Genomic DNA, 17,044 nt, shown 5'->3' on the forward strand with positions numbered 1-17,044 from the left:
AACGTGAAGGTACACAGGAGTGATGCAGCATCCAAATTCCTTGTTCAACAACATACTTTTAACAACAATTATCCAAATCATTTGGTATGTATTAACTACTCAGTATAGAACACCAAATGTTCAAATGCAGAACTCAAGCGCTGCATTGACAGGAGCAAGATCTCTTGGATGGAATGGTAAATACACGTTACTTTACTTTCTGATTACAGGTAAAACACATCACATCAAACTAGAGCAGTAGAACTTAAGATTTATCCCTCAATCGTCATTACAAATGTAACTGGCTATCACATTACCATCTGTTGCGAGGCACTACACAAATGGGCTGCCGCTTCTACTATAACAGTGAGAACACTGCAAACTAAGAGTGTTGCGTTGGTTCAGGGATACATATGGAATAAATCATTACCAAATCTTGAAATAGCTGAAAATTTTAAGCAACACATGGCAATTTTAAAATCAGGATATGAAAATCATTAGCTCATTTCCACACAGAAATGCTGTACTTCCGCAGTACTAAAGTCATTCTAGAGTATTTACCTCAGGGTTAATTCATCAATACATAAAGGAGGTAAACACATACTTGTTACCCTTCTCAGCATTGCTTCATCAAAAGCCCAGAACTAAATTGATGAGCATTAATTGAACACTCCAATGCCAAATAGTAATATTTTCTATTTTAATTGAGTTTTTAATCTTCAGCACGATTTTCTGTAGTCTGGAAAAAGGGCAATGAACAGCATGAGCTACCATTAATTACAAAAGTGAATACAGAAAAAAGGTATGCTGTGGAACACATTCTATAATGCTTACAAAAGCATTCTTTACCTGAGAAATTTTTTGAATTAACCACTCTGCTGGTTAGTCACAGGGGATCTGTGACTAATAGTGTGCCACAGGTATCAGTGCTGGGTCTGTTTAAGTGACTTAGGTGATAATATGGTAAACTGGATCAGCAAATTTGCAGATAACACCATGATTCCAGGTGGGATGGAGTGTAGTGGACAGCGAGGAAGGCTATCAATGTTTGCAGCATGACCTTGACCAGTTGGGAAAATGGGCTGAAAAATGGCAGAAATAGTCTAATGCAGCAAGTTTGAAGTTTGCACTTTGGGACCATGAAGTGACGTACACAGTGAGGTATGCCATAAAACGAAGGGACCTAGCAATACAGATTATAATTTCTTGAAGGTGGCATCACAGATATAGTAGCACATTGGCCTTCATACATCAGCACACCGAATAAAGTTGGGATGTTATGTTGAAGTTGTAAGTTAGTGAGGCAGAATTTAGAGTATTGTTTACAGTTCTGGCCACCTAACCACAAGAAATATATAAGTTTGGAAGTGTGCAGAGAAAATCTACAAAAGATGTTGTTGAGTCTCGAGGACCTGACATTTCAGGAAAGGCTTATGCCCTGGAGCGCAAGAGAATAAGGGAAGAAATCTTATAGTTACACAAAATTATGAGGGGGGTATATTATAGGGAGAATACATGCAGGCTTTTCCTCATGTTGAGTGAGACTAGAACTAGAGGTCAAGGGTGAAAGGTGAAATATTTAAGGGGAATCTGAGGGCAAACCTCTTCACTCAGAGGGAGGTGAGAATGTGAAACGAGCTGCCAGTATAAGTGGTAGATGTGAGCTCAATAGTAACACTTAAGAGAAGTTTGGATAAGTACAATGTTAGGAGGGGCTTGGAGGGATATGGTCCAGATGCAGGCAGTTGAGACGAGGCAGATTAAGTTGGCTTGGACTAGAAGGGCCTGTTTCTGTGTTGCAGTATTCCATTAACATTGCATATTAAGTTGAAGCAATCTTCAAATACCACACTACTGGACTATAAAATCCAAAGAACTTGCTGACGCTGAACCTGATTTTAATGATTGTCAGTGGGAACATAGGGATATGTTTAACAAATTTTGTCTAGAAGCGCAAAATTCATGACTGTTGGAAATCTGTAGTAAAACAGAAAATACTCAGCAGGTCAGGAATTATGTGGAGAAAGTGACTTTGCATTGATTTTCTTCCACACTGTCACTGCCCAATTTGCAATTTCCTGAATTGTTTCAATGTACAATTGCACATTTAAAAAAAAGCCCGAATAAAAATGCACAAACACGAGGAAATCTGCAGATGCTGGAATTTCAAGCAACACACATAAAACCAGCAATTTTTATGTGTTGCTTGAACAAAAATGCATTCACATTTATGATTAAAGATAATGATGAATGCTGAAAAATTGATTTATGAAATTTAGGACATACAATTTTATAAATATTAACTGCATTTCTTGTCAGCCTTCCAACCCAATATTTTCAGTACAGTCACAAAAGCTGGAAGTAATTTTATAGACCAGAGACTGTACCACTGGATTTTTGTGGTTCCAAGTAAAGTGACACTTGAAAAGCTAGAAATGTGACTTTTAAACAAACGCATTTCATACAAGCTAGTAATTTGTCAATCTGACACAATTTGTTTCACTAAATTGAAAACTGCTGGTTGAAAAAGTCCTTTGTATATTTAATTTAAAGTTGTACTAATAAATTGAAAGGAGAGTCTGGAAATTGGGTAGGATAAAAGCATCTTACATGAACTAGCATCGTGAAGAGTTACAGAAAATATAAAAAGTGAGTCTTTTATAGATATGTCTGAATGCAGGGACAGGCTAGAAATGACAAAGCTTCTTTGAATCAAGAGACAAGCCCAGTAACAGATGTAAACCAACATCAGTATAATTTTCCAGCCACATACAAGTGGAATAGTAAAATAAGATGAAGATTGTAGAATTTTGAACAGTGTGCCATAACTGTTGATTCCATAATATTTTATACTGGTTCAAATTCTCCTTGCTCAATGCATTCTCCCATGAAAACTGTCACACCAGACTAAATGTAAGAGTAACACCAGATTGAGTTCGGCATGGACTAGGACCGAGATGGCCTGTTTCCGTGCTGTAATTGTTATATGGTTAATATGAACTTTATCCTGATTGCTCAGAAGTGCTCTGTCATTTTATTCTTGCAAAATAATTACATATTTTTGCAAATCCAGCTGTTTCCACCTCCATATGAACCAGCCTACAGTCAACTGAATCTCAGCTGAAATTAGTTAAGATTCAGTTTAACTTCAGTCAATTATAGCAGATTAGGGCATAGATGTGATCTCCATTTCTTCTGTTCCAAGCAGATATCATTGTATTTATATCCTGGTGCTCTTCACACTTCAGTGATATAAGCTTGTAGGTGACAGCACTGTAGTGCAGCAGATCTTAAATGACATTACGTCAAGGACACAGAGCCTAGTGACCTGGCTTCTTGACAACAAACTTTCCCTCAATGTGAGCAAGCAAAAGAGATGGTCATTGATTCCAGGAAGTTGCGGGTGGTGCACATGCTCCCGTTTACATCAACTGTGCTGAGATCAAGAAGGCTGACAGCTTAAAATTCCTAGGAATGTACACCAACTGCCAGTACTGGGCCAACCATGAGGATGTCATGGCCACTGTTGCTACTTCCTCAGGAGGCTAAAGAAATTTGGCATGCCCCCTTTGACCCTCAAAAGTTTTTATCAATGCACCATAGAAAGAATCTTCTCTAGATTAATCTCAGCTTGGTGTTGCAGTTGTTCTGCCTATGACCACAAGAAACTGCAGGGTTGTGGACATAGTTCAGCATATCAGAGAAATCTGCCTCCCCTCCATAGACTGTCTACACTTCTTGATAAAGCAGTCAACATAATCAAAGATTCTACTCATCCTGAACAATGTTCTCTTCTACCTCCTCCTATTGGACAGAAAATACAAAAGTCTGAATGCACATACCACCAGGCTCAACAACAGCTTCTATCTCACTGAATGGTTGCCTAGAATGCAGTCTTAATTTCACAACCTACTTCATTAGGGTACTCCATTTTGTCTGCAGCTACAGTGGCATGCAAAAGTTTAGGCACCCCGGTCAAAATTTCTGTTACTGTGAGCAGCTAAGCAAGTAAAAGATGACCTGATTTCCAAAAGGCATAAAGTTAAAGATGGCACATTTCTTTAACATTTGTAAGCAAGATTACTTTTTTTTTATTTCCATCTTTTACAGTTTCAAAATAACAGAAAAAAGGACAAGGGCCTGAAGCAAAAGTTTGGGCACCCTGCATGGTCAGTACTTAGTAACACTCTCTTTGGCAAGTATCACAGCTTGTAAACGTTTTTTGTAGCCAGCTGAGTCTTTCAACTCTTGCTTGGGGGATTTTCACCCATTCTTCCTTGTAAAAGGCTTCTAGTTCTGAGATTCTTGGGCCGTCTTGCATGCACTGCTCTTTTGAGGTCTATCCACAGATTTTCAATGATGTTTAGGTCGGGGGACTGTGAGGGCCGTGGCAAAACCTTCAGCTTGCGCCTCTTGAGGTAGTCCATTGTGTGTTTAGGATCATTATCCTGTTGTAGAAGCCACCCTCTTCATCTTCAGCTTTTTTTTAACAACAGTGTGATGTTTGCTTCCAGGATTTGCTGGTATTTAATTTAATTCATTCTTCCCTTTACCAGTGAAATGTTCCCCATGCCACTGGCTGCAACACAAGCCCAAAGCATGATCCATCCACCCTCATGCTTAACAGTTGGAGAGGTGTTCTTTTCATGAAATTCTGCACCCTTTTTTCTCCAAACATACCTTTGCTTATTGCAGCCAAAAAGTTCTATTTTAACTTCATCAGTCCACAGGACTTGTTTCCAAAATGCATCAAGCTTGTTGAGATGTTCCTTTGCAAACCTCTGATGCTGAATTTTGTGGTGAGGACGCAGGAAAGGTTTCCTCTGATGAGTCTTCCATGAAGGTCATATTTGTGCAGGTGTCACTGCACAGTACAACAGTGCACCAGTGTGCTACATCTTCCTGGAGGACTTTTGTAGTCAAACAGGTGTCTTGATTTGCCTTTCTAGCAATCCCATGAGCAGTTCTCTCAGAAAGTTTTCTTGGTCTTCCAGACCTCAACCGTTCCTGTTAACTGCCAGTTCTTAATTACATTATCAACTGAGGAAACGGCTACCTGAAAACGCTTTGCTATCTTCTTATAGCCTTCTCCTGCTTTGTGGGCATGAATTATTTTAATTTTCAGAGTGCTAGGCAGCTGCTTAGAGGAGCCTATAGCTGCTGATTGTTGGGACAAAGTTTGAGGAGTCAAGATATTTATACAGCTTTGAAATTTGCATCCCCTGGCCTTTCCTAACGATGATTGTGAACAAGCCACAGCCCTAACAAACTAATGAAGGCCTGAGACCTTGGTAAAAGTTATCTGAGAGCTCAAATCTCTTGGGGTGCCCAAACTTTTGCATGGTGCTACTTTCCTTATTTTCCACGCTAACATTGTACAGAACAAAAATAATACTTAAAATGTTGAAAAGAATGTTTCATCTTTAATTTCATGACTTTTGGAGATCAGTTTATCTTCTACTCAGTTAACAATTCACCGTAACAGAAATTTTGACCAGGGGTGCTCAAACTTTTGCATGCCACTGTATATATCTTCTGCATTCTATTAATGTTTTCCCCTGTACTACTTCAATATAAATGTTTCAATGAAATGATCTGTATGGATGGCATGAAAAGCAGTACTCCGTACATATGGCAATAAGAAACCAGTTTACCAATACAAAATGGCTGGTTTGGTTCAATAAACCATGACCATGTGGATTCATTGTTAAGTCTCATTTTGCTGGTGGTTTGCCTAGAAACTTGAACACATCACCCTAGCAAGTCACAGGCAGCTGTGCCAACAATTGTTCCTTTCAGAAATCCCACACCTTTATCTCAAATATCACCGACATCAAAGTATTTGTTTCACACTATTCCAGAAACAAGTGCAGATTTTGCACAGTAGCACATATGAAAGGGTCAAACAGCATCAAAACCTTTCCTGCAAAGCTGTAAAGAATTACAGAACTGGTTATTTTACTTTTAGGTTCTGTTGCATCAAAACCATTACTGCGACACAGTGATCAATATATGTCAGTTTTATGATAACTATGCATCTTTTGCTTTGAGAAATAATTCTAGACAAAACAAATATTCTGATATGTATGTTTAATTTCCCTGCATTTTTTTCACTTAACAAGATCAAGTAACAAGGAAGTTGTCTGATGTAGTGCTGACACTAACATTCCAATACTAATACTGTTGAAAAGGCCTATGTAATAGTAATTGTATAAACTCATAAAAACACTAGTCCAAACATAAAAGTCAGACAGTCTTTCTAACCTGTTACTTGCCTTGCAGCCACAGGAAAAGGAGCAAAATGGAAGTTGATAATCTTCAATTCTGTTTCACTACCCTCGCCCTCCAAAACAATAGAAAATACTATTTTTTTTGTCTTGACTTAAATGTCTGATAAAGAAATGTCACTTAATATTTACCAAACATCAATCTATTCAATTTGAGAGAAAAAAAATTGAGTGAAAACTTTACAATGTACAAAAAATGACAAGGATTTACATGGCCTACCTAAATATCTTTAAATTTTTTTTTTTAAAAGCACAAAGTTGATTTGTACAAGTTACAAAATGTAAACATGGCAAAATAAATAGTTAAAACAAGTGACAAAAGGATCCCAATTTCATGCTCATGATCCCATAGATTTGTGTCATTTTCATTCTGTTGTAATTTCAAGTGCAAAGCATGATGAATATCTAGTATTCAAGTAACAGAAATACATATGATGATACAAATAAACTATTGTACAAGGTAGTGATCACCTGAACTTTACAAAATTTACATTTATATAGACAATTTTTATACATTTATGATAATGACACCATTCAGGTCCACATTTAACAACTGTAATCAATCAGATGCCTTATTCCAAATTCTGGCTGGAATACAAGGCTTCCATCACCGTACATCTTAGATGAAGCACTTTGGACATCATTATGTCACCTCCATAGCTACCGTCTTGTCTGCAATACCGTTCAATAATCTCTCTGGTTCACTGCTCTCCCTGTAATTTAAAAAAACATGTTTATATTTGCGCCCTCCATATAGCATAAAAAATATAAAGGAAACATTAAATTTACTTTAAAATGATCCCAATTTTTAACTTTGATTACTGTTTGGCCTATTTCTGATGACATAAATAATTACAATTGATCATTGCATTTTCCATACAAACAGATAACCAAGAGACAGGAATAGGCTACCTGGCCGACTCTGCAATTCAAATCGGTTACGTCCGATTTCATTATAATTTCAATGCCACGTTCCTGCCATTCCTGCTAACTTTTGACTTAAAGTTATCCAACTTTTACTTAAAAATATTCAAAGATTCTCACCACCTTGAAGAAGTGCTCCAAAGAATCATTTCCAGAAAGGAAAAAAAAATTAATCATCAGTCTTAAATGGGCAAATTCATTAATCAGTGGCTGTATTTCATTAGGAGTTTGAGGAAATTTGGTATGACACCAAGGACTACTAAATTTCTACAAATGTACAGTGGAGGGCATTCTGGTATGGAGGGAACACTGCATAGGATTGGAATAAGCTGCAGAGAGTTGAGAACTCAACCAGCTCCATGGGCACAAGCCTCCCCACTGCTGAGGACATGTGCAAAAGGTGATGCCTCTAAATGGTAGTATTCATCATTAAGGACTCCCACCACCCAAGGATGTGCCTTCTTCTCATTGCAACCATCAAGGAGGTGGTATAGGAAGGAGATTGAAGACACACACAATATTTTAGGAACAGCTTCTTCCCCTCCGTCATCAGATTTCTAAACAGACCCACGAATGATACCTCACCGATTTTGCTCCCCATTGCACTATTCTATCTTTTACATATTTCTTATTGTAGACTATATATTTTATGTATTACACTCTACTGCTGCTGCAAAATAACAAATTTCAAGACATACTGTATGACAGTGATAACAAACCCGATTCTGATTTCAAACCTAAAACTCAGCTCAGGATTTGCATGTTATCTGAAAGCCTCAAAAATATCTATTTCAGGATATGATTTATAATCTTTGAATAATTCCAAGTTACAGCTATTAACCTTCCATTGTTTTAAAGGACCTTCAAGGGCAATAGATAAAATGAAAATAAAATTGAAACCTGTTTAACAGCAACAACAATCTGGCTATGCATTTTCAGGAACCTAAATAAACTTCAAATAGCAACAGATCTTTTAATATTGTTGAGAATAACCTCAAGAAGTTAAACATTTAACTTAATTTCAACTGAATGGCTTTCTCCTTCTTGCCATCTTATATAGCTACTCTCCTTCCTTCTGTGACCTGAGGGGTGAAGGAGGAAAGACATGGGGTCCCACAGCAGTTAGCTACTATACATCTGATGTGTCACAGCTCAAGGAATTTGCATGTTCTCCCAGTGACCATGAAGATTTCCCACTGCTCTAGTTTCTTCCCACATCCCAGAGATGCAGGCTGGTAGGTTAAATGAGCACTTGAATTTATCCCACAGTGTGTAGGGGAGTGGTAAAATCTGCAAGCGGAAGAGCTGGTCAGAATGTAGGGAAAAATTGCATTAAGTGTAAATGGTTAGTTGACTCAACTTAGACTCAATAAGCTCAACAGGTTTGTTCTTTGCTGAACGACCATGACAGTACAGATTCCCCAGCCACAAAGCTAACCTGGCAGATTTCAAAACATTTAACATATTTTTACAATATCCACATTCAAATATGCAGGAAGCATCTTGATCTACACACAACAAAGAGCACAAGTAGTTCACCCTAATCACATCCACATTGAATGTGTTTATCTTTACTTACCTAGCCAAGCTACTGATGGCACTACCGGGGGTCACCTTTGGCACCCTGTCAAGGCTAGTAGCTGCTGTGGCCAGCTTTAAGGCAGAAGGAGAAGGTGCTGAAGTCCTTGCACTGAGATGCACATTGACAGGAGTAACCACATTCATACTGTTCAGACGCACAGCAGTTCCTATGCAGGAATTGTTCACAGGAAATGACTGAGGACTGCTTGTGCGCAATGCAGGGAACACATGATTTGCTGAGGTGCGATTGACAGTTCTTATAAGTTGTACAGTAGATAATCCAGGACTGGAGGATGAAGTAACATTCGAAGGTTGAAGATTTTTATAGGTGCCTGCGAAGATAAGCATGAAAATCAATTAAGAATAGACTTCACACATCAAAACGCTGAAATAATTTACTTCCTGAATAATTTTCCAAATGATTCAATGTTCAAGTCTTTAAATACAAAAGAGGATCAAAAATCTCTTTGCTGATACAAATACGTAGTAAAAGTTTCAAAAGCTTGTAATCGGAATTAGATTAACTGGATTTTTTTTAAGCATTAGGGGAAGATCATCCAAAAGGTTACTGAGGGAGGGAGATGGTCATGTGGGACAACAGTGTAACTCTGAGCATAAGATAGAGGGATATTGGATCGATTTTTGCCTTATTAGACAGAAAGCATAAATGAGGTTCTAAATGAGCTATACACCCAATTTTATTAATCTTTATCGGGACAAATGTGAATTGATTAACATATCCATGTTGACTTTCCTCAAAGGTAAATAATATCTAACTGGACAGATATTTTGATGAAAATCAATGAAGTTTCAGTCAAAATTTAATGCAGAGAAATACAAAATATTAGTTTTTGGTAGGAAGCATAAGAGTTCAAGGGAGTATGTGCAATGTTCACTGTAAAAGAAAAACCCTGGACTTAAGAGTACATAAGCAAGGAAGTCATGAATCTTCACAAAACACTGACTTGGCCACGTGTATTCAGTTTTATAGAATGCATTTTAGGAAAGACACAAAGATTTTATTACTTTGGTAAAAATGCAGTTTCCAAGGATGAGGGTCTTTGGTAATGTGAATAGACTAGTGAAATTGAGATTTTCCTCCTTGGAGCAGAGGAAGTTGAGAGGAGAATTGACAGACATACTAAAAACCACGAACAGGAGGACAGAATGGAAGAGAAAAGAACAAAGTAGGACAAGGAAAGTTTTTTTTTCCTAATTCAGTGAGACTTGGGGCCTGGAATGCATTACCAGGGTAGTAGTGAAGGCAAATTCAATTGCAACATTGAGCTTGTCTGGAAAGTGGGAGGCTTTGCAAAGTGGAATAATGAGAGTTCAAGATGTGCACATTCCTACTGGGCTGAAGGACACAGCTGGCAGGAGTAGGGAACACTGATGACTACAGATTCTGATGCTCTGGGTCAGGCAAAAGGAGGCAGCATGGGTCAGGTAAAGGCAGCTGGGATCAAATAAACCCCTGGAGGAGCATAGGTATTCAGGAGTATTCTTAAAAAGAAAATCATAAGGACAAAAAGGGGAAAATGAGATAGCTTTGGCAGAGAAGATTAAGGAAAAACCAAAGATATTTTATGTACATTAGGAAAAAAGAGTAGCTAAAGAGAGAACAGGCTCCTCAAAGACCAAAGTGGATAACTTTGTCTGCACCCACGTAAGATGGCCGACTTTCTTAATGAATGTTTTCCCCTATATTTACTATATATGCATAAAGATCCTGGAACTTGAGATAGTTAATGGGGCTGTCTTCATTACAGAAGAGGAGGTACCGGACGTCTTAAAAAGCATGAAAACATGTCCAGATCAGATATATTCTAGACTATAGTGAGAAGCTAGAGAAAAATAAAACTGCAGGAGCCTTGGTTGAGATATATCCATTATTAGCAATAGGTGAAGTATTAAGAGGATTGGAGAGTGGCTAACATTGTGCCTTTATTCAAGAAGAGTTGCAAAAGAAAACCTGCGAACTATAGACCACAAGTCCAACATCTATTTAGGTAAGTTATTGGATGTGATTCTGAGGAGATAAAATGTACATGCACTTGGAAAGTCAAGAGGTTGATTAGGTATAGTCAGCATGGCTTTACGTGCAGAGATCTTGTTTCAAAAATTTGATTGTTTTTTTTTGAAGCAGTAAGCGAGATGGTCAATAAGGGCAGGCCAGTTCCACATAGTAAGCTGCTGTGGAAAGTTAGGTTACATGAGATCTCAAGTGAGCAAGTTAAATGTATACACTATTGACTTAAGGGTGATGGTGTGAGAGCATTTTTCAGAATGGAGGTCATAACTACTAGTGCGCACCAGGGGTCAGAGCTAGGCCCACTACTATTTGTCATCTGTATCAGTGATTTGGATGAGAACGTTATGAGGCATGGTTAATTTAGCAGATGGCACTAAAATAGGAAGTGTAGTAGTAAGTGAGAATATTTATCAGGAATTCCAGAGGATTCTTAAAGTGGGCTAAGGAATAGTAAATGGAGTTGAATTCAAGTGGGAAGTGTTGCATTTTGGGAAGGCAAATTACTTTAGGATTTTCACAGTGAACTGTAGGGTCCTGGGTAGTGTTGTAGAGACCTAGGGATACTACTACATGGCTCCCTGAATGTAGCATCACGAGTAGATAAGGTGCTGAAGGCAGTTTTTGACATGTTTCATCAGTCAGGGCACCAAGTGTAGAAGTTGGGATGTTATGCTGCAGTTGTACAAGACATTGGTAGGCTGCATTTAGAATATTGTGTTCAGTTTTGGTCATCCTGCTATAGGAAAGATGATAATAAGACAGAAAGAGCAGAAGTGAGATTTGACGATGTAGCTGGGACCTTATTCATTAGAGCATAGCTGAATTAGGAATGATATAGGATAAGACCAAAGACCTAGGAGCAGAATTAGGGCATTCAACCTATCCAGCCTGCTCTACCATTCCATTGTGGCTGATTTTTTCCTCTTAGCTCCATTCTCCTGTCTTCGCCCCATAACCTTCAACACCATAATCTTCCCCTTATTAATCAAGAACCTATCAACTTTTATTGATTCTATTGTGTTTCTTTCTATTTACTGGTAATGCCCATAAGAAAATGAATATTAGGGTAGTATATGGTGACACATGTTCTTTGATAATAAATTTACTTTGAACCTCCACTTTAAATATATCCAATGACGTATGACGCCTCCATAGCGGTCTGCAGCATAGATTCAGCAGCCCTTCTGCTCAAGAAGTTCCTAATCATCTCTTCTAAAGGGACGTTCTTACATTCTAAGTCTGTGCCCTCTAGTCCTAGGCTCTCTCAATACAAGGAAAGATCTTCGCAACATCCACTCTATCCTGGCCTTTCAATATTCAAACAACAGGAATTCTGCAGATGCTGGAAATTCAAGCAACATACATCAAAGTTGCTGGTGAACGCAGCAGGCCAAGCAGCATCTATAGGAAGAGGTGCAGTCGACGTTTCAGGCCGAGACCCTTCGTCAGGACTAACTGAAGGAAGAGTAATCCCTTACTCACTCTTCCTTCAGTTAGTCCTGACGAAGGGTCTCGGCCTGAAACGTCGACTGCACCTCTTCCTATAGATGCTGCTTGGCCTGCTGCGTTCACCAGCAACTTTGATGTATGTTTCTTTCAATATTCAATTGGTTTTAATGAGATCCCTCCCACCAATTTATCTAAACTCTAGCAATTATAGGCCTCAAGCCATCAAATGCTCCTCATACATTAACCCTTTCATTTCTGGAATCAATCTGGCAAATATACTTCGGACCCCTCCAATGGCAGGTCATCTTTTCTTAGATAGGGGGCCAAAACTGCTCACAATACTCCAAATTACAAAATTCTTACAGGTCTCAAAAGGCTGGATGGAGAGTGTGCAATACCCTGCCCAAAAATTTTAGAACCTGTGGTCATAATCTCACTTCATTCAAAATTAATCAAGAGATTTCTAGGCATTCAGGGAATTAAGGTACTGGAAGCCATGCAAGACAATGCCCCTGAAGAAACATTGTGTTGAATGGCTGGGCACAATTGAAGCCTCAAATGGCCTACTCCTGCTCCCGTGTCTTATGTTCTTAAACGTAATATCGGCTTCAAGTATTAGATAATGAAGTAATTGCTTTCTCGATCACACACAAGAAAGTTTCTCTTGCAGATTATCAGATGACCCACTCAAACCAGAAGCAAAGCTAAGAACTAGAATTAATCGCAAATCCCTCATTTCCAGTGGGGAGGATAATCATCTGAGACATGAACTGTTTCTCTTTCCATAGTTACTGCTTGTCCTGCTCAAAGATCTGCCATTTTTGTATTTTTTAATTCACATTTCCCAATTTTGCACTATTTTGCTCTGGTTGTGTTGTGATGATTAAACTTCTTTGTTTCACTAACTAAAATGATCACCAAATGAAAACCATGCCCGTTATTAAAAGAAATATTAAACATTTTAAATTAAAAACCCAACTGTAAATCTGAAACACAACCATAGACATTAGTCCAAGTGATTAATGTTTAATGTTACGATTGTCCACATAATGAGAATTTTGCACTCATTCCCTACTTCACTATAATTTCATGCTTTTAAGTCAGGTTTACACAAAGGTAATCAGAGTTTAGTGGCTTAGACATCTGTACTAATCATCTGCAAATCAAGGATTTTGTGCCAATGCTTCTGTAAAATTTAATATAAATTAAGTAACGTAGAACAGAATGCTGGATTTAGTAATGATAAATATATAAAACACTGATTGTCAACCTAAAACATTAACTCTTTTTCTCTCCGCACATACATTGTCCAACATATGTATTCCTATCTTTTCTGTAGTTACTTCCAAGTTTCAAATTAAAACTAGCCCATTTAAAGAATCTTATCCTCATACTTTAACAGCTTTTATCCACGTAGTTGTATCTCTGACCCTGGGTCTTGAACCAGCCACTAATGGAAACAGCTACTTACCTTATCTAACTCCATCGTTGTAGAGTCATACAACACGAGAAACAGGCCCTTTCAGCCTTATCCATTGCAACTGTGATACCAATCTACCTTATGCATATTTGGCTACATTACACCTGCATCCTCCTACACCTTTCAAATGCAGTTTAAACACACTTATATTTGCTTCATCACCTCCACTAGCAGTTGGTTCCAAATAGAAAATTATATAAATCTTGCAATAACCATAAAATTTCTTCCTAACCTTCTGTTTGCAAGAACGTTGTGCCCAACAATAGATCCGCAAGTGCTCATTTCTGAAACCATTCAAGCAAATTTTATGAGCATAGTTGATTTAAATAAAAATAAGCATAGTTTCAGAGTTTTGCAAAAGAATGAACTTCAGCAGCCAAGACAAAAGTACAAATTAGTTATCTTCAAAAGCCACATAAACAAAAATCAAATTATAAAAAATCAGTTAATTCAAAGAAATGAATTTTGAATTTCTGCTAAAAAAAATCATACTTTAAGAGCAAAACTACTGAAAAAATTTGTGCCCAACAGATGCTATTTTTTTTAAAAAGTGACATGTTTGTATAAGTTCAGTGGAATTTTGTTGGCGGAGGTGAACCTATAGAATTGAAAACCTGTCCAATATCACCAAGGATTACAAAAAACATTTGGGCCATCTGCCGCATTCACAGTGGTCAATAAGCAATGAATTCATTCATATTTGTTTAAATCAAAAGTGAATACATATGACACCCCCAGAACTAACTGCTTATGAATATTTTCTGCTACTTGAATAATTGAATATTTAAGTAAATAAAACATTATAATTAATGTTTAACTTACCTATCCAATGGAGTCTGCTTTATTACAAAACAATGCAGGTCCTTCCTCTTAACAGCAAACTACTAGCAATACTAACCGTAAATTACTAGGTATTCTCATTGTGTAACTCTATAAACACACTGAAGAAAAAGAAACAGAATTATTTTCCCAAAATCATTCATAAGATTTTGACATAATTTAGTCTCACCTGCAGACTGAACAACACCATTGATGTTTGCAGTTTGACCTGCAACAGCATCCTTGGAAACTTCCGACTGACTTGGTCCAGGAGCACTAACAACAGCTGATGCTGCAAAGTGTGCACTAGCTGAATCTAGCGTTTTTGAGGAGCAGTCGGATATCCTGGATCCCTGAAAAGATATTTCATAAATGAATTTTCCAGAAAAGGCCAGATAAATACAGGAAAGAATAGGAGATACCCTGCTAGAATGAGACAGAAACTAGCCATGGTATTGGGCACATAACTTGATAATTCACAACATCATAACAAAATTTACAAGACGGATTGAAAGAAGAGAGTTCATTATTCCACAGTTTTGTCTTTCCAAGATTCCAGCACTAAATATAGTCTTATCAATTCCACCCTGGGTACAATTAACTTTTCAGAAAAATATTCCAATTAATTACATACAAAAACAAATACCCATCACAAATTTCCCTTCACTTGAAGGTCAGCTATGCCACACGAATTAACGTATAGAAACACTCCAAAAGAAAAACCCTGCCACTTCATGTATGTAACTTGGTTAGAAGTGCTTAAAAAGTCAAATGATACAATATTTAAAAATTATGATTTGTCCTTAAAATATTAAAATGCAAAATAATTGGCAGACAAAAAAATTAATGGAGGTTTATTAATGAGCTGTGATGGAGCTGCTTTTGTACAGCAGTATAGAGGTTTAGTTACTTGATCTAACCACAGCTATCAGTCACTGATTTAATTGATTGGGTGAAATAAATGAGTAATATCTAAAATGGGGGTGGGGGGGGGGAGCTAGTCTCAGTAACATCAGCCAAGAAACTGCCAGAATGTCAGCAACCCACTTAGTTCAAAACATTCCTCAGGGAAGAATATTTGCTGTTCTCACCAAGATTACTTAACTCCAGACCAAATGTTCAAGTGTAACGAAGAGTTACACTTCGTTAACTCTTAGCAAATGGTAGCACTGCCAACTTTATCCAGATTTCTTGCACAAACAAAAAGCCTAATATTTTTACAGCCTCGATCTACCAAAGCAATTAATAATGTACTTCTGAAATGTAGTTATTGTTTAGTAAATGTAGCTAATTTGCACACAGGAGGATTCTTCAAACAGCAAACTGGCAAGACACAGGTGATGCATTTTAGGAATTTTATTTCTCATAAAAATGCAGGCAAGCTCACTGTGCCACTGGGTGCTTTATGCATGAGAGAAGATACTGCCTCAGTTTCGTATCTCATTTGAAAGATCAACACTGATTGCACTAGATTAGCAGCCCAGATCTCTAGTGCTCAATTCTCTAGAATGGGACTCAATTCTGAATCAGAAGGTCATGGAATCAAAGGTCTCAACGTGCACAATGTACATTTATTTCACATAAGGAAATCTTACACAGTGCAACTCAGTTATATTTTTCAACAAAATCTGACACCAGGTCACAAAGCAATGCAAGTGTAGATGATCAAAAACTTGGGTAAAATTATAGCTTTTAAGGGGCATCTGAAAGAAGGAAGAGAATAGACAGGCAGGAATTAAGAAGAGAATTCTGAAACTTGAGTCTAAGAGACAAAAGGTAAATTTTACCACTTGTAAAATTAAAATTAGTGATGTTCTAGAGACAGAAGTGTAGTTCACACACCATAAGAATGCTGTAGTGCTGAACGTTATTAGACGGTGGAGGACAAGGCCAATATTTTAAAACAAGAATAAGGATTTAATAGTGTTTAAGCGGAGAATTCAGAATAGTTGAAATCCTGTACTTCTCATGGTAAATAAGCAAAAGGATGGTGGCTGAGCAGGACCAGGAGTAGGCCATTCCACATAGAGAGTTTTAGATGGCTTAGAAATTTAAGTAGTGCAGGACAATGCAGAAGGCCTAGGGATGCACAGTAAGAGCCAAATCAAGATAACAATGCCTGGATGAGGAATTCAGCCATACATAAGGCAGGAATTACGTCACTGATTTTACAGAATTGAATATTGGCAAATTTATTGTAGAAATGGATCCACGACTGACATTAGAATCAAAGAGGTCAAAGGCAGTTTTGTTTAGCCTCAGACAATAAACTGCCAGTTAAATTTATGCCTCATTATTTCAGATGTCAAAATGATATTTAATGGCTGCACACTCCAGTAATACATCGCTAGATAAACTGTGTAAGGTGTTTTGGCACTACTTTACAAATATATAGATATCCAAGAATGACACTGGGCAAAGTCAGCTCTTTTAACCCCAAGACTAAAATAAAATAAAATAAAAGACAATGGATATTTTAATGTTTTCATTGCA

The 17,044-nt window shown here is 37.6% G+C and overlaps 1 protein-coding gene across 3 annotated transcripts in view; it reads right to left on the reverse strand.

Moving 5' to 3' along the window:
* Positions 1-6,038: 6,038 nt before the first annotated feature.
* Positions 6,039-17,044, reverse strand: part of epc2 (enhancer of polycomb homolog 2 (Drosophila)) — a 58,071-nt gene continuing 47,065 nt past the window's right edge. For all 3 annotated transcript variants that reach the window (XM_063048591.1, XM_063048590.1, XM_063048592.1), the window contains 3 exons: positions 14,742-14,904; positions 8,770-9,103; positions 6,039-6,979 (listed from right to left, as the gene is read on the reverse strand). In XM_063048591.1, coding sequence (XP_062904661.1) covers positions 6,910-6,979; positions 8,770-9,103; positions 14,742-14,904 — 567 coding nt within the window. In that variant the 3' untranslated portion in view covers positions 6,039-6,909. The remainder of the gene's footprint in view (positions 6,980-8,769; positions 9,104-14,741; positions 14,905-17,044) is intronic.

This window comes from Mobula hypostoma, chromosome 5 (assembly GCF_963921235.1).
Source record: "Mobula hypostoma chromosome 5, sMobHyp1.1, whole genome shotgun sequence".
In the NCBI taxonomy this organism is placed as follows: Eukaryota; Metazoa; Chordata; class Chondrichthyes; order Myliobatiformes; family Myliobatidae; genus Mobula; species Mobula hypostoma.